The sequence below is a fragment of the Pongo abelii genome, chromosome 21 (genome assembly GCF_028885655.2).
Source record: "Pongo abelii isolate AG06213 chromosome 21, NHGRI_mPonAbe1-v2.0_pri, whole genome shotgun sequence".
In the NCBI taxonomy this organism is placed as follows: Eukaryota; Metazoa; Chordata; class Mammalia; order Primates; family Hominidae; genus Pongo; species Pongo abelii.
This window is the reverse complement of record NC_072006.2, coordinates 12827660-12854100: the sequence shown is the minus strand read 5'-3', so window position 1 is coordinate 12854100 and position 26441 is coordinate 12827660. Positions and strand designations below refer to the sequence as shown.

The 26441-nt window shown below is 43.1% G+C and overlaps 2 protein-coding genes and 1 long non-coding RNA gene across 4 annotated transcripts in view; 1 reads left to right on the top strand and 2 right to left on the bottom strand.

The window, feature by feature from the left end:
• KAT14 (lysine acetyltransferase 14) overlaps nucleotides 1-18780 on the bottom strand; it is a 45160-nt gene extending 26380 nt beyond the window's left edge. For both annotated transcript variants that reach the window (XM_009233339.4, XM_054541613.2), the window contains exons 1-4: nucleotides 18522-18780; nucleotides 16092-16210; nucleotides 10422-10543; nucleotides 2080-2261 (exon numbers count right to left, since the gene is read on the bottom strand). In XM_009233339.4, coding sequence (XP_009231614.4) covers nucleotides 2080-2261; nucleotides 10422-10543; nucleotides 16092-16210; nucleotides 18522-18780 — 682 coding nt within the window. The remainder of the gene's footprint in view (nucleotides 1-2079; nucleotides 2262-10421; nucleotides 10544-16091; nucleotides 16211-18521) is intronic.
• On the top strand, nucleotides 13086-14303 carry LOC129052076 (uncharacterized). The gene is made up of 3 exons (XR_008516817.2): nucleotides 13086-13171; nucleotides 13345-13449; nucleotides 14183-14303. It is a non-coding gene; the product is annotated as an uncharacterized LOC129052076 (long non-coding RNA).
• Nucleotides 18272-23569, bottom strand: LOC103889846 (protein PET117 homolog, mitochondrial). Its single transcript, XM_024239046.3, has 2 exons — nucleotides 23351-23569; nucleotides 18272-19250 (listed from the first exon to the last, which is right to left on the bottom strand). The coding sequence occupies exons 1-2, from the start codon at nucleotides 23444-23446 to the stop codon at nucleotides 19101-19103; spliced, it is 246 nt and encodes an 81-aa protein (XP_024094814.1). The 5' UTR covers nucleotides 23447-23569; the 3' UTR covers nucleotides 18272-19100.
• Between the last annotated feature and the right edge of the window lie 2872 nt (nucleotides 23570-26441).

The window sequence follows — 26441 nt, the reverse complement described above, 5'->3', positions numbered from 1 at the left end:
GGTGGTGCACGCCTCTTAATCCCAGAACTTTGGGAGGCTGAGGTGGGCGGATTTTGAGCCTGGGAGGTGGTGGCTGCAGTGAGCAAAAAAAAAGTTTGATAAAGCTCAGTAAATGTATGGGGAAATGGGCATTTTCATGGGCATTTCAATGGGCACATTTTTTTTTTTTTTGAGACAGGGTCTTGCTCTGTTGCCCAGGCTGGAATGTAGTGGTGTGATCTCGGCTCACTGCAACCTCCGCCTCCCGGGTTCAACAATTCTCCTGCCTCAGCCTCCCGAGAAGCTGGGATTACAGGCATGCGCCATCATGCCCGGCTGATTTTTGTATTTTTGTACAGATGGGGCTTCACCATGTTGGCCAGGCTGGTCTCAAACTCCTGACCTCAGATGATCCACCTGCCTCAGCCTCCCAAAGTACTGGGATTACAGGCATGAGCCAACATGCCTGGCCTTATTACACTTTCTTGGAGGATAATTTGGCAATCCTGGTTAAAATTTTGAATGAATATGCCCTTTGATGTAGAAACTCCAGGAATTTATCACATTTTCACATGTACACAAATTTGTAGAATTGTAGCACTGTTTAAAGTAACAAAAGGTCAGGCATGATGGCTCATGCCTGTAATCCCAGCACTTTTGGAAGCAGAGGCTGGAGGATCACTTGAGCCCAACAGTTCAAGACCAGCCCAGGAAACATAGCGAGACCCTATCTCTATTACTTTTTAGAAATGTTTTAATTAAAAAATAAATAAATAAAATAACAACAAAATGGTAGAAACAACCAAAATGTCCATCAATAGCAGAATGGTTTAACAAATTATCACATAATTATATAATGGATGTAATGAAATAAAATAGGGTAAATCTACATGTACTGTCATGGAAAGATGTCCAAGACATACTGGTAAGTGTGGCAAAAATGGAAAACTCATAATAGTATGAGTCCATTTTACTTTTTTAAAAAAGTAAGAAAATGCTTAAATGTGCAGAGATCATTTCTGAAAGTATTCACAAAAGACAACAGTGGTTACTCTGGGAAGTGAAATTGCAGGCAATAGGCAGGAGGGGGAACTTTCATACTTTACACCCTTAAGTACTATTTGATTTTCTTCCCAATCATATTTAAAAAATTTTAAAAGCTCATCAGCCTGGTCCGGTGGCTCACCCTGTAATCCCAGCACTTTGTGAGGCCAAGGCAGGTGGATCGCCTGAGGTCAGGAGTTCGAGACCAGCCTGGCCAACATGGCAAAACCCCGTCTCTAATAAAAATACAAAAATATTAGCTGGGCATGGTGGCATGTTATTTGGGAGGCTGAGGCACGAGAATCATCTGAACCTAGGAGGCAGAGGTTGCAGTGAGCAAAGATTGCACCACTGCATTCCAGCCTGGGCAACAAAGTGAGACTGTATCTCAAATAAATAAATAAACAAGCAAACAAATAAATATAAAAATTTAAAAGCTCATCAAAAGCTTTTTAGATTATAAAACCAGATCAATATGTGATAGTAAGAAGTCACTGTTAACATCTTTTTAAATATGAAAATGGCATTATGGTCAGGCTGAAAAAAGGAAAGAATCCTGATCTCTTAGAGATACATACTAAGATATTTAGGAATGAAATGTTGATTCCTGGGATTTGTTTCTAAATAATCCAATTGTAAGAATGGGGAAGGCTGGGGAAAAGTACTGAGGATTTAGATAAAATGAGACTGTCAGGAGTTAATGTCAAAGTGAGGTGGAAGGTACGTGGGAATTCATCATGTTATTTATTATGGGAATTTTAAAACATCTCTTCACCTTTGTGAGAAGTTTAGAAACAAAAACCAGATGGAAAACATTGAACCTTTCAGATACCCTGAGAAATTTATAAAACTGATAGCTTGCTTAGGAAGTGATAAAATGTTTTTATGTGGCATTTATTTCTAGTACACACACAAGTGTCATCACAGAAGTGTTTAACAGAGTAGCTCCAGAGAGGCCTGTGAGCCATGCCCAGTGGAAGCAGGAGCGTCTCCTGGGCTCACACCTGCTTGGCTCTGGTCTGACTAGCATCTTTTGTACTGTTATCACAACAGTACCTTTTATTTTCAAAGTAGAGGCAGACAACTTCTCTCCTTCAGGTTTCATCGTTGGGGGCTTGTTATGAACAAGTTTCCACCATCCCGGCTCTCCAAATTCCTGAGCACCTGAACGGAAGTACATGGGACTTCCCACGCTGAGGCAACCTGCCACGGTGCTCCACCAGGTAGACGTCTTTTTCCTAAAGAGTCCAAGAATTTAAAAATGACTGGCACTTCAATCTGCTCATTATATAGAAAAGACAGTCTGTGTATACTGTGACTCCTGGCCTGCAACATGCAATGGCACCTCCAGCTACTGAAGGAGCAGAGCACGAGAGGCAGGAGAGAGGCTCTGGAGTCCGCCTGCTTCAAACCCTGGCGCTACCAACTTCTAGCAGCATCGGTTTGTTCATCTGTAAAATCAGGATAATAGAACTTACCTCACAGGGTTGCTGTGAGGATTAAATGAAATAATTCAAACAAAGCACGTAAAATACTTCTCATCACAGTCATCACGATTATGGAATTGTACAGGCTAATTTTAATTAAGTTGCTTTGTTATGTGAATTAAGCACAGCTCCCAAGAATAAAGCATACAAAAAGCGTAACTCCAAGGCTGGGCATTTTGTGATAGAAGTTAATAACTGGCTCCAGTAAATACCTCATTTTACCTGAGGAGTCGCACACATCTCTCAATCTGATCCTATCTGCCTTGATACACTAGAGTGCTAACAAAACTATGTGGTATACTCCACAAACACAGAGAGCACCTACTGCACAACAAAATAACAAAACATGCAAAATGTCAACTATCCGGGTTCCCCGTTGAAAATTCTTTTAAGGCGACTGTTCTATTTCCACCTTGAAAACATAAATCAATTGCCAGAAATCCTAAAAGACAGTCTTTCACAAGTCTAACAGTTGGAAGGTATTGCTGGGAAGGCAAAGGAAAAGCATTCTGAGGAACAGAGATATAATATTAATAGAAAACTCAGAAAATAAACAAAACAAATAAGCTAAGCTATAGTAGGCATAAGCACTATCTGAGGCTGGGTGCGGTGGCTCACGCCTGTAATTCCAGCACTTTGGGAGGCTGAGGTGGGTGGATCACCTGAGGTCAGCAGTTCGAGACCAGTTTGGCTGACATGGTGAAACCCCCGTCTCTACTAAAAATACAAAATTAGCTGGGTGTGGTGACACATGCCTGTAATCCCAGCTACTCAGGAGGGTGAGGCAGGAGAATCTTTGAACCCGAGACGCGGAGGCTGCAGTGAGCCAAGACTGCGCCATTGCACTCCAGCCCGGGCGACAAGAATGAAACTGGGTCTCAAAAAAAGCACTATCTGAGATGGAGAGAATGAAACCCCCAAGCTTTTGGTCCCAAAGTACCTCTCCTACATTCTTATCTTTTTCTAATCTTTCCAAATCCTCTCTAATACAAAATGTAGCATAAACACATACAATAGAATATTATTCAGTCTTAAAAACAAAGGAAATCCTATCATATACTGCAATGTGGATAAACCCTTGAGGACATTATGCTAAGTGAAATAAGCCAGTCCCAAAAAGACAAATACTGTGTGGTTCTACATATATGAAGTATTTAGAGTAGTCAAATTCATAGACACAGAAAGTAGAATGGTGACTGCCTAGAGCTGTGGGGAGGGGAGAATGGAGAGTTATTTAATAGGGATAGAGTTTCAGATCTGCAAGCTGAGAAGAGTTCTGGCCATCTGTGAATCTATATTCAAATACGTGAACATACTTAACACTACTGAACTGTACACTTAGAACCAGTTAAGATGGTAAATTTTCGCTGTTTTTACTGCAATAAACAAACAGAAGTCTGGGCAACATAGTGAGACCTCATTTTTACAAAAAAATAAAAATAAAAAATTAGCTGGGTGTGATGGCACGTGCCTGTGGTCCTAGCTACTTGGGAGGCTGAGGTGGGAGGATCACTTGTGCCTGGGAGGTCGAGGCTGCAGTGAGCCATTATTGTGCCACTGCACTCCAGCCTGGGTGACAGGGTGAAACCCTATCTCAAACAAACAAGAACAATAAAAAAGATTGACAAAGACTCAAAAGATTTTAAAAACCAGTGTGTTATTTAGTGTGTGGAAAACAGGTGCGTACTTGTACATTGTCAGTGGGACCATAAACGGGCATATACTTTCTGGAGGTTACTTTCATAATGTACAGCAAAATTGTGTGTATCCTCTGACCTCACAAATCTACTTCTAATCACAAAAACACAAAGGATATATATACAAGAATATGCCCCACAAGGCTAACTTAAACACAGAAAAACTGGAAACAACATAAATGTTTATAAAATTATCGGCCAGTGTTACAGATTTCATCGTGTCCTCCCAAAAGATGTTGGAAGTCCCAGTACTTGTGAATGTGACCTTACGTGCAAACAGTGATCATGAGGTCATTAAGTTGAACACTAATCCAATATGACTGGTGTCCTTACACAAAGGGGAAACTTGGACACAGAGACAGACGTGTAGAGAGGGAAGATGCACGAAGACACAGGGAGAACGTCTCTACAAGCCAAGGAAGGCCTGTGGCTAACAGAAGCTAGGGGAGAGGCATAGAATACTCTCTCCCTCACAGCCTTCAAAAGGAACCAACCCTATCAACATCTGGATTTCAGATTTCCAGCCTCTAGAACTAGAATACATTTCTGTTGTTTAAGCCATCCAGTTTGTGTTACAGCATCACTAGCAAACTAATATAGCCAGCTAAATCACAGCACAACACATAATGAGATATTTGTATGGAATGGAATAAATTTGTTGCTAGGACATATACAAACACAGTATTTATGAATGGCCTCAATAGTTTTCTCCCAAAATTATTATTGTGGTAAAATATACATAACATTTACTATCTTAACAATTTTTAAGAGTATAGTTCAGTGGTATTAAGTACATTTATATGGTACAATCACCACCACCATCCACCTTCAGAACACTTTTCACAGGGCAAAACTGAAACTCTATATCCGTTAAACAACTCCCAATTCCACCCTCCCCGCCAAGTGCTGACAACCACCATTCTACGTTCTGTATCTGTGATTTTCACTACCCTAAGTATCTCAGATAAGTGGAATCACACAGTGTTTGTCCTTCTTGTGATTGGTTTGTTTCACACAGCATAATGTGCAAAAGGTTCATCTACACTGCAGCATGTGCCAGAATGTCCTTCCTTTTTAAGACTGAATGATATCCACTGTATGTATATGCCACATTTTGCTTATCCATTCATCTACTGATGGGCACTTCGGTTGCTTCCACATCTCAGTTATTGTGAATAATGCTGCTAAAAACATGGATATACAAGTTATCTCTGAGACCCTGCTTTCAATCCTTTTGAGTATATACCCAGAAGTGAAATTGCCAGATCATATGATCACTATATTTTTAACTATTTGAGGAAACACCACACCATTTTCCAACAATGATTGTACAATTTTACATTCCCACCAACACTGCAAAAGGGTTCCCATTTCTCCACATTCTCGCCCACAGTTGTTTTCTTTGATAATTGTCATCCTAAGAGGCATGAGGTGGTATCGTGTTATAGATTTGATTTGCATTTCCCTAATGATTAGTGATGTTGAGCATCTTTTGATGTGCTTATTGGCCATTTTAATATCTTTGAAGAAGTGTCTATTAAATTCCTTTACCCATTTTTGCAATGAGGGGAGCTATAACAACAATGGCTGCCATCTCTTTTCACCTCTATGATTAGAAGCAGTAATCAGTGATCAGAGCACAAATACCCAGTATTTAGAAACCAGGCTTATTTTTGCCCACCCTGGATGCTACAAGCTGTGTGTAAGCCACTCCAGGAACACACACACAGCTTTCTTCCTAGTGGCTGGAGAAGGGGGATGGGTAGCTGCTACTGCATTAAGAACTAAAATTGACCAGTATTAACCGCAATCTACTGTCTATGCCTTCCCTTGGAAACCACAGGCCTTTATTAGATTCCAGAGTTCCAAAATAGTTCCATCAGTCAGATTCTGCCAGTGCAACTGCTGTCCAGGCAGGAAGGCAAATGCTTCCTATCTGCCACCTTCCCAGAATCCTCCTCGTAAAGTTGATTGAGGTGTAGATACTATGAATGTGTACTATCATATTTCATCAATTCTAAGATCCATTAACTTAAAGATACATCATTTTATGTACAAGTAAGAGCTAACTACCAATTAAATTATGACATATCAGTAACTATAAGATGTATCTAGCTGTCAGGGATGTCAAAATTTGCAAAATTATGTATCTTAAGATCAGTAAAATATGGTAATAGAAGAAAATATTCAAGCTATTCTTTACTAATCAAAACTATACCTTCTGGAAGAATTCAAGGCCAGGACTGTAAAAGCAGATTAAATGAACAAATACTAGGCAATTATTCAGTAATAACTAAGTTTTCATATACTTTTTAACTTGTTTCTACAATGGTACATAAAATTATTTAGGTTAGCACTAAAAAAAAAAACCACCTTCTACATTTAAACTTTAATAACATATTAAAGGCATAAAAGAAAAACCTGTAAACATCTGAAAGAAAATTCAGAACTTCATTACACTGTATAGTATTCTCTTAGATCTTGTGACATATGAGAAATGGTTACAATTTTTAAGAATTTAAAGTATGTCCTGGCTAGGTGCAGTGGTTCACGCCTATAATCTCAGCATTTTGGGAGGCCAGGCAGGTGGATCACCTGAGGTCAGGAGTTCAAGACCAGCCTGACCAATAAGGCGAAACCCTGTCCCTACTAAAAATACAAAAATTAGTAGTGCATGGTGGGGTGTGCCTGTAGTCCCAGCTACTCCAGAGGCTGAGACGGGAGAATTGCTTGAACCTGGGAGGCGGAGGTTGCAGTGAACCGAGATCACGCCGCTGCACTCCAGCCTGGACGACAGAGCAGGACTCTGTCTCAAAAAAATAAGTAAGTAAGTAAATAAATAAAGTACGTCCTATGGATAGCATAATGAAAATCTTTAGCAGCTATGAAAAAAGTGTACCTTAAATATAAATGCTCTTTATAGACAGCTTCTCTGGGGTATGGTAATCTTGTTAACATTCATACACAGAAATGTCTGAGCAAGTGGTAACTACCCAGGGGTAGTGGTTTCAGGGGACTTCTCCAATCACTGATATTTCAAGTGGAGTTCCCAAAGTGAAGAGCAGCACTGTAGCATGAAACCGGGTGGCAAGAATCATAGAGTGATTTCTAATTCTCTTTTGCTTCTTCTGGTTAGATCAAGAGAAAGTTTACTGCTTTAAATTCTCATTAACAACTTGTAGCAGCCTCCCTTTTTGACTGGAAAAGAAAGCCATGGCTTGCCATTATATGCCATGGGATCCAGCTACAATTTAACAGCATTGTTTTATTTTTATTGTTACATTCTATTTATGACAATTTATACAGGTTTCCCACTTACCATGGTGATGTTAAGTTTCATTTTAAAATTAATGTATTTTTCAAGTGACTTGATTTAAATAGGAAGATCAAATAAATAATAATTCCGGTGATATACCAATATGGTCAACACACTAAATAAACTACACAGAAACTGGAGAGTAATTAATGCCTTTCATTGGCATGTTAAAAAGAAATAAGGCTCAGCTGATTCCTCTCAGAACATGCTCTAGAAATGAACAAATGAAGCAATTAAACAACTTCTGTTAAAATCCAGCAATATTCTTAAAAATAGGCAATCTAAATCTAATTTCTTCCAGGAGATAACCCACTAAATAGAACAGCACTTGAAGATCATGAAAACATTCCAAGATCCAATTTTATCAGTTTTTTCCCTTTCTTATCCCTTATAAATGGGGTACATTAAGGTCCATAAATAGTGCTAAATCATTAAACTAAACAACAGATTTCTTTTCCTTATGAGAAAGAACCAGTTACAGTGTCAATTCTTTTCTTAGCACCAATAAATAGCTCAAGAACTAAAATAACCCCTTTTGCAAAAATGTAGGGAGTCTATTCCATTTTCTCACAGCAGCCTGCAGGTCACCCTCCTTCTGACTGCCCTCCCGCACTCTCAGTAACACGAGCAAAGCTGTGATTCCTCAGCGTCTGAAGAAACAGAGGCTGCAGTGAACCCCAAGTGTGGAAAGGCATGAACTCACTGCCCTGACCTGAAGTGATCAAAGACTTTGTCATGTCTAAACTAACCTCATTATGTAAGATTCATGAATCTCACACAGGACTTCAGACAGCAACTAACAATCAGAATCTCAAACAAAAATTCACCAATGTGGTAGCAAACTCACAAGTACCCAAGAGCAATAAAAGTCTTGATAGATCCATGTGGACATTTAGTGAAAATATATGGTCGCAAGGTCTGTGCGTTGGTATCCCCGAGTCTAATGCACCAAAGCAGCCACTGGGGAGAGCACACGGCAGCAAACACAAAGCGCAACGATAAACACAGTGACCAATGAACAAGCCATATGCAGATGTGCCCAGACTTTGCTAAGCACTATAAAAATAAGTTAAAAATACAAAAGAGTGTCTACTTTACAGAGTTAAAAACAAATACTAGTAATACAAAACTCTATTAACTAAGGGCAACCTAAATAGATGCAGTCAGTAACTGCCATTATTTTTCCTGTCTTGTCCTCCTAGAACACACTGCTCTGTTTTGGTTTTTTTTTTTGGTTGTTTGTTTGTTTGTTTGAGACGGAGTCTCGCTGAGTCACCCACGCTGGAGTGAAGTGGCACCATCTCAGCTCACTGTAACCTCCGCCTCCCAGGTTCAAGCGATTCTCCTGCTTCAGCCTCCCGAGTAGCTGGGATTATGGGCACCCGCCACCAAGCCCAGCTAATTTCTGTATTTTTAGTAGAGATGGGGTTTCACCATGTTGGCCAGGCTGGTCTCGAACTCCTGACCTCAGGTGATCCGCCTGCCTCGGCCTCCCATAACGCTGGGATTACAGGCCTGAGCTACCAGGCCTGGCCTGGTTGGTGTTTTCTAAGAGATGGGGGTCTCAATATACTGTCCAGGCAGGCCTCAAACTCCTGGGCTCGAGTGATCCTCCAACCTTGGTCTCCTGAGTAGCTGGGACAACAGGCATGCCCCACCACACACAGCTTAAAAGAATATAATAACCCTATCTCCTCAAGTGAAATATTGACTTATCCAACTCTTGAACAGTCTCATGTAATACAACTCTTATTTTTTAACATTCTAAGAATTTCTTCAAAAAACGTCATGTTCAGTTGAAATAAACATCTTTTTTTTTTTTTTTTTTTTTGAGACGGAGTCTCTGCGCCATTGCCCAGGCTGGAGTGCAATGGCGCAATCTTGGCTCGCTGCAACCTCCACCTCCTGGGTTCAAGCAATTCTCCTGCCTCAGCCTCCTGAGTAGCTGGGATTATAGTTGCCTGCCACCATGCCCAGCTAATTATTGTATTTTAGTAAAGATGGGGTTTCACCATGTTGGCGAGGCTGGTCTTGAACTCCTGACCTCAGGTGATCCACCCGCCAGGCCTCCCAAAGTGCTGGGATTACAGGCGTGAGCCACTGCGCCCGGTCAAGTTTTTTTTTTTTTTTTTTTCAAATCTTAAAAAAGTAAAAACATTCTCTGGAATTCAAAAATTTTCGTAATTGCCACAAGTAAACACTCTAAATCTCTAACAAGGTAAGGAACGGCGGCTCACACCCACCATAATCCCAGCACTTTGGAAGCCTGAGGCAGGAGAGCTGTTTGAGCCCAGGAGTTCGAGACCAGCCTGAGACAACACGAGACCCCCGTCTCTACAAAAAAATAAGGCCAGGCGCAGTGGCTCACGCCTGTAATCCAAGCACTTTGGGAGGCCGAGGCAGACGGATCACTTGTGGTCAGGAGTTCAAGACCAGCCTGGCCAACATGGTGAAACCCCGTCTCTACTAAAAATACAAAAACTAGCTGGGCATGGTGGCAGGTGCCTGTAATCCCAGCTACTCAGGAGGCTAAGGCAGGAGAATCGCTTGAACCCGGGAGGTGGAGGTTGCAGTGTGCCGAGATCACGCCACTGCACTCTAGCCTGGGGGACAGGGCAAGACTCTGCCTCCAAAAAATAAATAAATAAATAAGCCAGGCATGTTGGTGCACACCTGTAATCCCAGCTACTCAGGAGGCTGATGCAGGAGGACTACTTGAGCCCAGGAGGTTGAGGATGCAGTGAGCTATGGTCATGCCACTGCACTCCAGCCTGGGAGACTCTATCTCAAAAACATTAAAATAAATCTCTAACAAGTCTACATTAGGCTGTCTCAAATCTTGTATACTTCATTCTTTACACATTCCTTGAAGTATAAGATTTTTAAAAAACACATTACCTATTCCCTAGTAAAAAAGTCCAATGTTTCTCAATAAAAGCACAGATATCTTCTTTCCACCTGAAATAACCTTGACGTCCACTTCCTTCCAGAGACAAGTTGTACATTGCCAACATGACGACCTGAAACAAGAGGTGAGAGAACAGCACGGTTAGGGATGTTAATCTTGAGGGGGGAAAAGCTTCTTATGTTTTATATTCTGAGTAGGAATGGTGGGGAACAGAGGGAACAAAGGAAGGACGGTATCTTGGAATATAACCAGGGTAGAATTTACTTCCTTTTTTACTTTCATTAGATATCACTAATCCACTTAATTATGTGCAGAACTAAGCATCTAATCCTTAGGTGCCACACATGCAGGGCTAATGTGTGGCTGAACTGATGGCTACAACAGAGCTGCCCCCTGAATCAGTTGATAAACAGGCATTGTCCCAAGGATCCCGCACCCTACACAGTGTAGTCCTAAATCAAGGGCTACCTTCTGGCCAGCAGGAGGCCTCCAGGTGCCTACTCTAGCCAGCATTTTCTGACCAACGGCACTACCCTTTATCAAATATCTTGAAAATCACCCTTGTATATACTTCTCTAAGCTCTTAGAAGGCAAAAACAAGACTCAGAATTTCAGAACTAAAAATAATGCTACATGCCATCTACTCGGTGACTAAGCCATTTTTACCTGTCAAACCCCTCCTTCAAATGAAATCAGCATTAGAGAAGAAACAGGAAACTGAAAGGCCTAGCCACCCAGCCCATTCTCAGAGGGCTCCAAGACACCCCCAGAGCTCAGGATGCAAACTCCTAATCTAATCTACTCTTATTTTACAGATGAGGAATTCATGGCCCCAAATGGGAAGGTATTTTCCAGAAATATAAATAACACATGCTCATTGGAAAACACTTCAGTAATGCAGAAAAGAGCAAAGGAGGAAGTAAAAATCACTTGAAATCCACCATCAAGAAATAATCCCATCCTTTCAGACATTTTTCTTTGAATCTATACTCAGATACTCATATAGATGTTTTTTTGTGTGTTTGTTTGTTTTTTTTGAGACAAGAGTCCCACTGTGATGCCCAGGCTGGAATGTGATGGTGCGATCTCGGCTCACTGCAACCTCCGATTCCTGGGTTCAAGCAATTTTCCTGCCTCAGCCTCCCAAGTAGCTGGGATCTCAGATGCACACCACCACTCCCGGCTAATTTTTGTATTTTCAGTAGAGACAGGGTTTCAAGCTCCTGACCTCAAGTGACCTGCCTGCCTCAGCCTCCAAAAGTGCTGGGATTACAGATGTGAGCCACTGCGCCCAGCCTAATCCTTATTTCTATAAAGAGCATCCTGTAGCTGTAAGGAGTGTAGTAAATTGCAGTTAATGCCCCCAATATCTATATTCACAGCATTAAATCCCCAACAGTCTTACGGAAAGACCAATATCCACACCACTCAAAGGGGCCCAGTAATTCTGACCCTTCACTAACCAAGTTTCAATTTCCCCCATTCTTAAACCTGCAATACTTGCAGACAGCCTAAAAACAATTAACCCCATGAACACATTTTTAAAAATGTCTTCTAGTTACATCTGCATCTGGTCTACATCAGCCAACAAACATCTTCCTTTAAACAATCAATATTCATGGGAAGTTAGTGTTTAATGGGCATGGAGTTTCATTTTGTAAAGATAAAAAAATTCTGGAGGTGGATGGTGGTGGTAATTACACAGCAATGTGAATGTACTTAATTCCACTGAACTGTACACTAAAAAATGGTAAACTATATGTTATGCATATTTCATCACAATTTTAAAAAATTACTGCTCAATAAATAATTTAAGAAAATCATAGAACAAGCTTTGCCCACTCTCAGAAGAGTATCTCAGAAATATGTATTTGCTGATAATCTCAGTGATAAAGTATTTCTATGACTTTTTTGTATAATTGAGACATTTTATGACCCTAAAAAGTTAAAGTTTACATATTTACTTGAAAATAACTTTTTCTATTATCACTTAATCTTTACTAGGCAAACTATAAACTAATATATAAAGGACCTGTTTTTCCTTCCCTCCTGGAATTTATGATCTAAAAGAATGAATCCCAGGCCGGGCATGGTGGCTCACGCCTGTAATCCCAGCACTTTGGGAGGCTGAGGTGGGTGAATCACCTGAGGTCAGGAGTTCAAGACCAGCCTGGCCAACATGGCAAAACCCCGTCTCTACTAAAAATACAAAAATTAGCCAGGCATGGTGGCGCACACCTGTAGTTCCAGCTACTCGGGAGGCTGAGGCAGGAGAATCGTTTGAATGCAGGAGGCGGAGGTTGCAGTGAGCCAAGATAGCGGCATTGCACTCCAGCCTGGGCAACAAGAGTGAAACTCCATCTCAAAAAAAAAACAAAAAATGAACCCCAGTTTAGTTTTCTGCTCTCATGTTACCAGACCAAGCTCATCAGTAATGAAGCTGATCTTGTGGACCAATGTATCCACAGGGCCTAGCTCAGAGCCAGCAGGTACTCAGTATATGCTGAAAAACACTAGAAAAATAATGAGCAAAGATCAATCATAGTATCTTTACTTGTGCCATAAGAATGAGTCTCCAGGAAAAGAATGCAAAAACTTCCCTATCCTTCCCAAATGTTTGATAAAGTTTCTCCTGCGTATGGAACTGCTATTCACAGGAATCACCAAGGAAGAGGAAAGGACACAGAAAGGGAGTGTGGCAGGAAGGGGCTTTTTAATCAGGAGATCAGACCTCTTTACTGTAAGTATTTGATAATACAAACAAAATGCTGTTTGTGTTACAAGCATTTCTACATATTTCTTTGGTAAATCTTTCAAAGTTTAAGATTTAAAGACAGAAAACCCACATTTCAATATACTAAGAATGTGGCTATATCAATGGAGTCCATTCAAGACCAACTGATTCTCTTTCAGGTCTTCAATGAGAGATGGGCTTTTTCAGATGCAACTAGAAATACTGGTCAGTTGTTTGCTAAGAACCAGATATGTGCAACCTAAGTTATCACTTCACCCTACCAGGTTAGTATCCACCATCAATAAGTATTTTGGAAGTGAAAAAATAATCTGCAAGTTATGTTAGTCTAATTAAATATGCAAAGTGGCCGGGCACAGTGGCTCACGCCTGTAATCCCAGCACTTTGGGATGTCGAGGTGGGTGGATCACCTGAGGTCAGGAGTTCGAGACCAGCCTGGCCAACATGGCAAAACTCCATCTCTACTAAAAATACAAAAAATTAGCCAGGCATGGTGGCGCATGCCTGTAATCCCAGCTATTAGAGGGGCTGAGGCAGGAGGACTGCTTGAACCTGGGAGGCGGAGGTTGCAGTGAGCCGAGATTGTACCACTGCACTCCAGCCTGAGCAACAGAGTGAGATTGTGCCTCAAAAAGATTTAAAAATTTTTTTTAAAAAAAGAATAAATAAATATGCAAAGTGAGCCAATATTACCTATTCTGAGCAAAATAAGCAAAAGCCAGCTTTTCTTTTAAAAAGAACCACTACAGAAAACTCACATTTTTGAAAATAACAAATTACATATATTTGCTCATCTTCCATTTTACAGCTTTTATGAGAAACCACTTGCAGGACAAATACAAATCTACCTGTGTGCACATATCACTATAATCTATTAGTAAGATCTTGCCTACACACAGTATCCTATGTACACTTGAGAAAAATGTCCCAGTTATAATATTCATAAGGCTCTATCCTCAATACAAACTTCTCTTCATTTTCTACTTACATTTTTTCAGGCAAGTCAAAGGCTTCCTAATTCAACACTGACAGATTTCATCAGATGTCCTAATAAAGCACTGATAATTAAGATAATAGACGAAGGCTGCTAAGGCAACTAAAATTTACAAGGAACACTGTAAGTGGCTAAAATGGTGTAATTTAAAATCTTTCTCATCACTCTATTTCGCTCAAAGTAAAAAGTGCTGTGGTAATTATCTTGTTGATCTGTTTATTATCAAAATTAAGTATAGAATGTCAGCTGTCTTGTGGCAGAGGCCTTAGCTGTCTCGTTCACCACAGTAGTCTCAGGCCTAGAACAGCACCTGGTTCATAATAGGTACTCAGTGTCTGTTGAACAAATGAATGAACATAAAAACTAAGTAATACATAATTTTTTTTTTTTTTTGAGATGGGGTCCCACTCTCTTACCACCCAGGCTGGAGTACAGTGGCTCAATCACAGCTCATTGCAGCCTCAACCTCCCAGGCTCAAGCAACCCTCCCACATCAGTCTCCTGAGAAGCTGGGACCACAGGAGTGCACCACCACCACACTCAGCTAATTTTTGTATTGTTTTGTTTTTTTTGTTGTTTTTTTTTGAGATGGACTTTCACTCTTGTTGCCCAGGCTGTAGTGCAGTGGCGCGATCTCAGCTTACTGCAACCTCTGCCTCCTGGGTTCAAGCAATTCTCCTGCCTCAGCCTCCCAAGTAGCTGGGATTACAGGCATGCGCCACTGCGCCCAGCTAATTTTGTATTTTTAGTAGAGACGGTGTTTCTCCATGTTGGTCAGGCTGGTCTCGAACTCCCGACCTCAGGTGATCTGCCCCCCACCCCCCGCCTCAGCCTCCCAAAGTGCTGGGATTACAGGCATGAGCCACCGCGCCTGGCCTGTTTTTTATAGAGTCGGGGTTTCACCATGTTGCCCAGGCTTGTCTCCTGAGCTCAGGCGATCTGGCCGCCTCCGCCTCCCAAAGTGCTGGGATTACAGATGTGAGCCACCATGTCTGGCTTCATTTGGTTTTTGAACTAAAAAGTATACATTGATGCCTTATTATTATTCATATTATACATTAACATATTGATATAGAAACAAAACCAAAACAATTTAATACAACCTGGAGATCAGTAAAAAGCTATTGTTTAGGATACAGCTGACTTAGGGTGTTGGTATTAGAGATGGTTAAAAATGAACAAGTATTTCAGCAAACAAAAATTCAAACATCTCCGAGTTCAAATGCAGAAAAGCTAAGTTATGTTGGTTTTTGCAATCAGTCACCTTCCTTCTTCCAAATCTATTTTCAACACAGCCATCTTTCTACTTTAAAAAAACAGTTTTATTGTTCTTAAAATGGCTGCCAGGAAAATGAGAATTTCATTTTCAATTATAATCAGAGCTTGGTATCACATATAAATGAAATCATGAGATTCTCAAGCCTCTCAAGCCCAATTCACCAAGTCAGCAGTGAATATTTTTCTTTTTTTTTTTTTTTTTTTTTGAAAAGGAGTCACACTTTGTCGCCCAAGCTGGAGTACAGTGGCGCAGCGTGGGCTCACTGCATCCTCTGCCTCCCAGGTTCAAGCGATTCGCCTGCCTCAGTCTCCCAGGTAGCTGGGATTACAGGGGCCCCCCACCATAGCCAGCTAATTTTTGTATTTTCAATGGAGATAGGGTTTTACCATGTCGGCCAGGCTGGTCTCGAAGTCCTGACCTCAGATGATCTGCCCGCCTTGGCCTCCCTGAGTGCTGGGATTGCAGCAAGTATTTTTCACTCCCTTCTCCACATATTCGGTATCTAATTTCATTGCGAAATAAAAAGTGCCCCTCCAAACAACTCAAAAGCTCATCCCTAAGTTTCTAGATATTCATTCCAACAAACTCCTGGGGAAACCACCCTCATGGACTTGGGGAAGAGCTTTTTACTCACTTGCTGCCATGTCAGCTTCAGCCTTTCATACTGCTCCTTGCCATCTGCTGAGCAATCCGAACAAGTAAACCTAAAAAAATTATCACCCTTAAGGTAACTGAGCTGTTCCCTCAGCTGACCTAGGAGAAAAACAAAAAGTCACATCATGGGTTTATCTAGAGCAGCGGTAACCTAAAGGTTTAATCCATTTATCACCCAGATTTTCCTTTCCCGTGTTGTCTTCTTTTCTTCAGCCAACCCACAATTGCAAGATGGGGAAAAGGAAGGGAATAAGAAAGATTTCTATTCTTCTAACACCAAGTATACGCCCACTAAGATCTGTAGGATCCAGTAACTTTTAGGAGAAAGGTACTGGAAAAGCAGGTATTGTTGCTGGATTTCCCAACTGTCACATTCCTGACTCCCAGAGGCAGGTCTCTTCACACATTCTTTCAAAAATATGAGCTCCCTCTGCATACCAGGCACTGGGCTAGGAACTGGGAATACAAAGTCCAAGACAGATAATGGTGCCTGATCTCACAGGTTTGCACTTCCCTGAGGGCTGCATAGAAAATAGGTGATCACAACAGCACAGTGGTTCTCCATGCTCACAGTGCACTGGAATCACCCAAGTTGTTCTTGGTTTTCTAAATATGCTTGATTCTAGCCCAGATACAATGTATCAATTTCTGAAGCAGAGCCTAGGAGTTACATTTCTTAGTCCCTCAGGTGATGCTGATGCTCTGTGACACATAAGGAATGGAATGTGATGTGTACCACAGGGCAGTGTGAGGGTAAATAAAAAGGGGGCCCAACCTGTATTAGGGGGGAGGCTTAGGATTAGAAATTGGCCAGGTGAAAAGGGGTATCTTTGTGTATAGGGAGAATGAAGGCTGTGGAGATGCATATTCCAGAGGAAAAAAACTGCACAAAGCCCTAAGGATAAGAATTGTTTGTGAAGAATAAGTTCATGAAGAATAAGTTCACCCTAACTGCAAAGTTGTGTGGGGATCAAAGAAGCTATAGTTAGCAGGGGCCTGACCACAAAGGGTAGCTTAAAATTTGTCCTCAACAGGACAAAGGGAAAGCCACTGAGAATTCAGGCAGAACCTGAAATTAATAAGCAGAGACCGCTCAGAAGCAAAAACCAGCTAACTAGTAAATTCGTTTCCTGTGAAAATGTTACTATTAGTTAACAGTGACTAAATTTGAAGTTGAACCCATTTTAAGAAAAACATTTCCACATGCCAGAAAATGACCCTCTTCACAATTATATACGTATTTCTCTGACTTGGTTACAAATTATATTACACAAAGGCATTCCTCAAGTACGTATGTCTTTACTAGTCTCTTATCTAATGGGAAAATCCTGTTTCGGTATGAACCATATGATGGCTGGCAAGCCACGCTCCTCAGGTGCCAGGAAGCTACCCATTGAAAATCTCAAGATCAGGGCCAAGCACAGTGGCACATGCCTGTAATCCCAGCACTTTGGGAGGCCGAGGCGGGTGGATCACCTGAGGTCGGGAGTTCAAGACCAGCCTGACCAACATGGAGAAACCTCATCTCTACTAAAAATACAAAATTGGCCGGGCATGGTGGCGCATGCCTGTAATCCCAGCTACTCGGGAGGCTGAGGCAGGAGAATCACTTGAACCTGGGAGGTGGAGGTTGCAGTGAGCCAAGATCACGCCATTGCACTCCAGCCTGGGCAACAAGAAGAAAACTCTGTCTCAAAAAAAAAAAAAAAAAAAAAATTAGCCAGGTGTGCTGGCAAACGCTATAATCCCAGCTACTTGGGAGGCTGAGGCAGGAGAATCGCTTGAACCCAGGAGCCGAGATCATGCCATTGCATTCTAGCCTGGGCAACAAAAGCAAAACTCCATCTCAAAAAAAAAAGAGAGAAAAGAAAATCTCAAGATTGAGGCAATCAGGGAGTGTGTATGAGGTATCTCTTGCCAGCAGAAAAAAAGGAAAATGGAAAAAAAGACTGGTCCTAGAAAAAGGGCAAAAAACACCTTCAATCTGCTAATTCTAACCTCTTTTCAGTAAACAATAGCAGGAGTTCTCCACATAAGTTAAATATTAACAAAGTAATTTTTATAAACTTGAACATGAATTCAACACTGGGACTGGAATTTGGCCCTAAATCTCTATGATCTTGTTAGAAAAATATGGCTAACTTTTTAAGTAACACAGGATTTCCAATTTTCTCAATTTTATTGAGTTACCACCAAAAGTGTTAACTTAACAATGTGATAGAGGTTGACAGTAAGTTTCATTAGTACAAACATGCCTATGTTTTATATAAATTTATAGCTCATCAACTAGAGAATAAATATAATTATCCTTTTATTTAGGCCTGTTTTACATTCACGTTTCTTTCACAGGTTGGAAAAACAAACCTTCACACAGGAATTGACAAATCAAAGGAATTGAGAAGCTCCTTACTGGCTGGTATCCATTTTTGGCACTTGTCACAGAAGTAGGACAGCTGCTCCTCCATCCACGACACGTCTCCTTCATCGCTGTTGAGGGAATCCCCACTCTGGTCGTGCGATAAGTCCACTGATGCCTGATCCTCGGATTCGACAATCAGGAGTGTCTCTCCCTCCACTTCACCTTCCTCCAGTCCTTCTGAGGTCGATGTTCTCGTGGCTTCGTCATCATGCCGACTGATCAGACTACTCAGGTGGATGCTACTATCCATCCCTTCCTTCTCTCCCTTCCTTCTCACAAGCTCAGCAGTGCTTCTCAGTAACAACCCTAAGCTCTGGACAGTGACCCTATTGGGGCTTCTACCAGGATCACCCAGACAGAGACTCTTCCAAAGAGTGTCTGCCCACACTCCTTTATTCAGATATAAGGGACCCTGAAAGCAGTAATTTACAATATATGACCCACTGTCCTTTATTTGATCAAGTTTAAAAGGACAGTGATCAAAAAAAAGATGAAGATACTACTAAGCTACTCTCCATCAACACACACACAAACTCGTGTTGTCTGTCCAACAGATATTTCACATTCAAGTCATGATTTTTGAGATCCTTTTGCCGATAACATCTTCTCTCTTTCTGCTTCAAGTTGCTCAGTCAAAATAATCTGTTCTCCCAAAAGACGAATGTTTTCTTTTTTCCGAATTTGCCTCTCAATGTCTCTGATAACTCCGTCACGAAGCCTCTAAAAACGTAAGAAACAGATTTCAGTAACATCCCGAACAGGTGGTCCCCATCCTTGTGCCATTCAAATCCAAATAACAGTGTTACCAAAATACACTTAAAACTTTCAGATTCCAAATACCCAGTTACTATTTTAATTTTCTGTACAAATGTAAAATGTAATAAACGATCAAAGAAATTTGGTAGTGTGCTAAATGTTATTACTGAAATGATTTCTTATCATATTTTAAGAAATTCCTGAGCATTTAGTACAGAAAATTTAATGGGAAATAACAGAAAAAAAAAAAAAAACTGGCACTATGTTAATTTTTTTTTTTTTAATTTATTTTTTGAGACAAGAGTCTCGCTCTGTCGCCCAGGCTGGAGTGCCATGGCATGACCTCAGCTCACCACAACCTCCGCCTCCTGGGTTCAAGTGATTCTCCAGCCTCAGCCTCCCAAGTAGCTGAGACTACAGGCACGTACCACCATGTCCAGCTAATTTTTGTATTTTTAGTAGAGACGGGGTTTCACCACGTCAGCCAAGCTGATCTCGAACTCCTGATCTCAAGTAATCCACCCGCCTCAGCCTCCCAAAGTGCTGGATTACAGGCGCGAGCCACTGCACCCGGCCAGTGTTAAATTTTTAAAGTTTAATTGATAGGTAATGCTTTAAAAACTTGGCGAGTTACTACAGTAACACTCTAAACTACTCTTCTGTTAGCAGTTATCCTAGCTCAACAATAAATATCAAGAGAAAAAATGCAGAATACTAAAATCTGAACTTGGCTTCTAGCATGTAAAGTTAAAAATGTAAAAATCATGCAGAATTATTAATTAATTATTTAACAGAGAAAGAAGAAAAAGAAGAATGCTACAACCAGAGGAAAAAATAAGTGCTCATCAATGGTAGTTACCTTAGTAAGCACTAAAAAACCACAGCATTTCAGAACGTGGACCTGGCACCCAAGATGAGACTTTTAAAAACATCAATTCAGTCATTACTAACAACTAACATTTTATAGTTTATTGCTCACAAAATACTCTAAAGGTTTTAGGCCAGGCGTGGTGGCTCATTCCTGTAATCCCAGCACTCCTGTAATCTTAGGCCAAGGCAAGCAGACTGCTTGAGCTCAGAAGTTCTAGACCAGCCTGGGCAACATGGCAAAATCCCATCTCTAGCAAAAATACAAAAAAAAAAAAAAATTGCAGGGAGTGGTGGTGTGTGCCTGTGGTCCCAGCTACTCCAGAGGCTAAGTTGATAGGATCACCTGAGCCTGGGAGGCACAGGCTGCAGTGAGCTGAGATTGTGCCACTTCACTCCCACCTGGGTGACAGAACAAGCCCCCATCTCAAAATAAATACATAGGTTTTTTTTTTTTGAGAAGGAGTCTCGTTCTGTCGCCCAGGCTAGGGATCTTGGCTCCATGGCACGATCTTGGCTCACTGCAAACTCCACCTTCTGAGTTCAAGCAATTCTTGTGTCTCAGCCTCCCCAGTAGCTGAGATTACAGGCGTGCGCCACCAGGCCTGGCTAATTTTTTTGTATTTTTAGTAGAGACGGGGTTTCACCATGTTGGCCAGGCTGGTCTTGAACTCCTGACCTCAAATGATCTGCCTGCCTCAGCCTCCCAAAGTGCTGGGATTACAGGCATGAGCTACCGTGCCTGGCCAATAAATAGTTTTTAATAGTGGCTATATAGAGTAGAATTAATGGGAGTGGGGCCCAGGGCCTGCGTATGTTTGTGGGTTTTTTTCCAAATTATTTTACCTATTTTTAAAAACTCACCTAATGTAATACCTACTTGCTGGACCTCCTCCAGGCCTACAGCTTCATTATGAGGGATTTGAAGGAGTCCCGGGATTGATACAACTCAACTGAAACACAAATGTCTTAAACCATGCACCCTTGGCAAGATCCCCAATGAGACAAAAACGGAGGTGCTTATTCCACTCCCCCAACCGCAGGTCTTCCTGTCCTGTGCTTCTTACACCATGACACACCGATACCCACCCTCCCAAGACCACACGATTCACCAGAATCATTCCTTCCACACCTGCCTCCCAGATCCTACCCTTCCTTCTCAGAGATGTCATGAGTGCTTATGATCTGGATCTCTATCTCATCATTTGCTATCTTCCTCTAGGTTTCAAGGTCTATGCTGATTGCCTCACACATCCTTCCTGTGACCCTCACTGAACTACCTTTCTAACCACTTTCCTTACTAACCACTAAAGACCTCTTTATTCTTCCAATCCTAACACCTAGAACTCTGGCTCCTCATGTAGCACTGCTTAATTTTTGCTAGGTTACTGTGAGGATTACAGATGATATATGTAAAGTGCTTAATACACTGCCTGGTATGTGGTAGACGGTCAGGAAACAATATTCATTATTTAATTTCTTGCTTCCTTGAACCTTCCGACACATCCACTCTGCTAATCATTTGTCCTAGTCTTTCCCACTGCTATTAATACAATGTAAGCCCCTAATGAAGAACCGGACATAAAAAGAAAAAAAAGACACACACACACACACACACGTTATTCTGGTCAACCTTTTCTTCATCTCTAACTTCCAAATAACCACTTTTCCACTCTGTAACACAATGGTGCTTAGCCCTGTGTTAAAATTCTCTGGGTTACTTTTAAAACATTGCTGAACCAGGTCCCCATCCCCAGGAGATTCTGTTTTAAATGGTCTGGGGTGGGGACCAAGCCTTAGTCACATTGTAAAAACTTTGGACCAGCTAGGGTCCAAAGCCAAGCTCTAATCCATCCCTACCCAAACCCTTCAAACATCACTTCACTGACGTCAGAACAACATCTGTCATACTAAATTTTACTCCATCTCAAGTTTTCCCAGGATCAACATCTTTTACTTTTCCTTCTAAGAGGCGGAAGTCTTCTGCCTCTATTCCAAAAGCTAGCCCCTTAGGAGCACATTTTAATCCCAAATCTCTGATCTCTCCTGTGCCTTTTCATTGTGAAGTCATCTCATCCCACTCGTCAAAACTCTTGTACCATCACATGCTTCCTCTCTTCTAATTTCTAGTCTGTGAACACCAGGAACAAAGACCTCATCCACTTCATCTCTGTATATCAAGCACATAGCACAGTCCAAAGCTCTGGGTAGGCAAATCAAGAAAAGACTGTTTACTCTTGATTCACCCAGTCCATTATTTTCACCCTTGGTGAACTAGGTTCAACCCCAATCACTGCCAAGTTGTTTTCTGAAAATTAACCAATGACCCCAATTCCCTGTTCTCAGCACGGTCGTCAATCACTGATAGACTCTGGAAGAGTGGAGTTTCCTTATCTTTGTATTCCCAAAGTGCTTAGTGAGGTAGCTTCCACACAGTAATCAGCCATTAAAGGTCTGTCAACTTGAATATGAAAATATGAACTGAGAGGAAAGAATAGATAGTCACTGCTGATCAGTAGGTCACGGATATTTCCTGAAATAAAAGTACCAAAAAGAAAATCTGGAGGCTATCTCTATCGTTCCCAGATTCTAGTTTCCATAGCAAACTGTTCATTTAGACGAGAAATGCAAATATCTCACCAAATTATCTTGGTCAAAGGCATGGAGAGTGAGGATGGGGAGGGGGGCTCCCTTACCATGGGATAAAATCAATAGCACTTAAAACACATTAGGCTTTAACCCCAACCTTGGGCCAGGAGGGAGGCTGGTAGCTTGCAGAATGCACCCCAAGAAACTCCTTCCCCACCTTCTATTTTCTAGCGGCCCAAGTGAGATGTGGAAAGGGCCGCACCCTGCGGGCCGGCTGTGACTTGAAAACAGAGCCGCTGGGCACCCCAAAAGCGTGAGTGCCGTGCCTGTGCGGATCAAGGCCCCTTCAGCGCGGAGCTCCCAAGGCGCTGAGCCTGGCAGCCGCGTCGTCCTGAACCTGCGGGCTGCAGACGCCCGCCGGGAGCTGCAGCGCCCGGAGCCCAGCAGGGCGGCCGCCGGCCGCAGCCGCAAACGCGTGGGGTGCAGGGCCGCGCCATCGCGGGCGAAAGACACGAGGAGGAGCTGAGGAACCGAACGGATAGACAACCGAGAAGGCCCCAGGTCGCCGCCGCGCGCGGGCCCGGAAGAGACGGTCACGTGACACCGACCTGCTGGTCCCACTGCTGCTTCACATGTACGCCGGCCACTGTGGCCGCCGTCAGCAGCACCGAGAGGCCCAGCACCACCTTCGAGCTCCTCGACATCCCCACGCTGGCCGCCGCGGCCTCTCTCTCCCGCCCGCCCGAGGCGCAGAGACCACCGCACAGTGCGCAACGCCGCCTGTTCGGCCCAGGCTCGACCCCTCGAGCGCAGAGCCCCAGCCGTCGCGTGCGCCGCCCGCCGCTGCCAGGCGCGAGCAATCGAGAGCCGAGCATAGAGCGGCGCCCCGGCTCTGCGAACTCTTGGCTTCACTAGCGGCCTCCTGCACACCCCGCAGGCAACAGCGTTAGACCACCCCCGATTCAAATTCTAGGAGTCCCGGCCCAAACTGGCCCCGGCACCTTACCAGGGTGGAGGGTAGGGGTTCCATGCCTCAGTCAGTTCAGTACCAACCTCACCCCGGGCGGGGTCTGGATACCGTGCTGACCCCTTTCCCACAGACGTCCCGTCTGAGCCCCTGACTGATCCAGAAGCTTTGCCCAATACCGGCTTCGCCTAAACGCAGCCCCTCATTGCTCCTTTGGCGGGGCAGGCGCCACCAGGAGACCGCCTCGTTGGGCAGCTTCAGAGGCGCGGGGTTCCCATCCATGGAGTTTTTGCCTGAGGACCCATTATTAAACACTGTAGTCGCGGTCACCTGGTTTCACCTTGACGCTGTGGGGTGACTGGTCAGGCTCGGATTATTATTATTATTATTATTATTATTATTATTATTTTGATACAGAGTCTCTGTCTGTCACCCAGGCTGGAGTGCAGTGGCGCGATCTCGGCTCACTGCGACCTTACCGGATTCAAGCGATTCTCCTGCCTCAGCCTCCCGAGAGGATTACAGGCGTGAGCCACCGCGCCTGGCCCCGTGTAATCTTTGTGATCACTTTTACACCCAAGTTTCCGCGCCAGTAATACAGATTCCTTATGCCCACATTACTAGGGAAATAAATGATAGAATGAAGTCTTGGGTTGGGAATGGTTAAGCAATTGTGCAAGACGCATTTTCACTTCTTCCTTGGGTAAAAAAGGCAAGGCCTCCCAGAAACTTGGAGACGTGTTCATCATTCAATCATTCTTTCCCACTAGAATTCACAGAGGACGAGCCTCTTCCGGTGGACACGGCTATAGGCAGTATTGATTAAGCCTCACCAGGGACTTTTACAACATTCATCACTGTTCATAGTGCTTTGCTATTCCAGTCTCTTATGTGAGCGTAAATGGCATAAGGGGACTATTGCTCTTAAAGGTATCTTTAAAGATACCTTTTTCAAATGTCATTTTGTCCACTGCATTTTTTGCAGCCTAGAGAGAAGGTACGACTGAATTGGAAAATGGAGTTCTTGCTCTAATGAACTTTGAGAAGAAATTCAATTCAGGGTGTATCTGCATATTTCTCTTTAAAAATTATATTAGACTTCTTTTTATTCGTGGTATATCCTAGATATTTTCCCCTGTAAATCAGTGAGCCTTCAACAGAGCTGTATGTCCTTAGAATGTACATCAGGGAATTAGATCAATCGCCTTTCATTTTATTGTGACTAATTTTTCAACTTGTTTTCTTGAAATGTACTCTTTTCTTTATTTTCGGGATACCAGAAGCAAAAAAAAAGTATTCTACTTTTAAGAAATCATTTATTATTAACTGTGTCAAATAAAAAAGTGGGTTGGGGGACTGAGGGAAGTCTTGCAAAAAAAAAAAAGTATGTTTATCTGTTTAAATATTTATAAACCTAAGCAGTATATTTTCCGTGATTATTGTTGCATAAATTACTGATTTGTGAGCGTGACTGCATATCATCAAACTGAGAAGCAACTATTTTTTTCTTTTTTTTGTTTATTTATTTTTTTTGAAATTTTTCTTTTTTTTTATTAAGTATTTATTGATCATTCTTGGGTGTTTCTCAGAGAGGGGGATATGGCAGGGTCATAGGATAATAGTGGAGAGAAAGTCAGGAGATAAACACATGAACAAAGTTCTCTGGTTTTCCTAGGCAGAGGTCCCTGTGGCCTTCTGCAGTGTTTGTGTCCCTGGGTACTTGAGATTAGGGAGTGGTGATGACTCTTAAAGAGCATGCTGCCTTCAAGCATCTGTTTAACAAAGCACATCTTGCACCGCCCTTAATCCATTTAATCCTGAGTTGACACAGCACATGTTTGTTTCAGAGAGCAGGGGGCTGGGGGAAAGGCCATAGATCAACAGCATCCCAAGACAGAAGAATTTCTCCTAGTCAGAACAAAGTGGAGTCTCCTATGCCCACCTCTTTCTACACAGACACAGCAACAATCTGATCTCTCCTTCCTTTCCTCACACTTCCCCCACTTCTCTTCAACAAAACCGCCATCGTCCTCATGGCCCGCTCCCGATGGTCGCTGGCTCTTTGGAGCTGTTGGGTACACCTCCCAGACAGGGCAGCTGGGCAGAGGCGCTCCTCACCTCCCAGACAGGGCAGCTGGGTAGAGGCGCTCCTCACCTCCCAGACAGGGCGGCCAGGCAGAGGCGCTCCTCACTTCCTCCCAGATGGGGTGGCAGCCAGGCAGAGGTGCTCCTCACTTCCCAGACCGGGCGCCCGGGCAGAGGCGCTCCTCACTTCCCAGACAGGGCGGCCGAGCAGAGGCGCTCCTCACTTCCCAGACGGGGCAGCTGGGCAGAGGCGCTCCTCACTTCCTCCCAGACGGGGCAGCCAGGCAGTGGCACTCCTCACTTCCTCCCAGATGGGGTGGCAGCCAGGCAGAGGCGCTCCTCACCTCCCAGACGGGGCTGCTGGGCAGAGGCGCTCCTCACTTCCCAGATGGCGCGGCCGGGCAGAGGCACTCCTCACCTCCCAGACAATGGGCGGCCAGGCAGAGGCGCTCCTCACTTCCCAGACGGGGCAGCCGGGCAGAGGCGCTCCTCACTTCCTCCCAGACGGGGTGGCAGCCGGGCAGAGGCGCTCCTCACTTCCTCCCAGACGGGGTGGCAGCCGGGCAGAGGTGCTCCTCACTTCCCAGACGGGGCGGCCGGGCACAGGTGCTCCTCACTTCCCAGACGGGGTGGCCGGGCAGAGGCGC

What these genes read in the sequence shown, in the direction of transcription:
- LOC103889846 (XM_024239046.3), bottom strand. Translation starts at nt 23,446, where the DNA reads ATGTCGAGGAGCTCGAAGGTGGTGCTGGGCCTCTCGGTGCTGCTGACG. An exon ending in AGCAGCAGTGGGACCAGCAG is followed by an intron (nt 19,251 to 23,350) that starts GTCGGTGTCACG and finishes TTACGTTTTTAG; the next exon opens with AGGCTTCGTGACGGAGTTAT.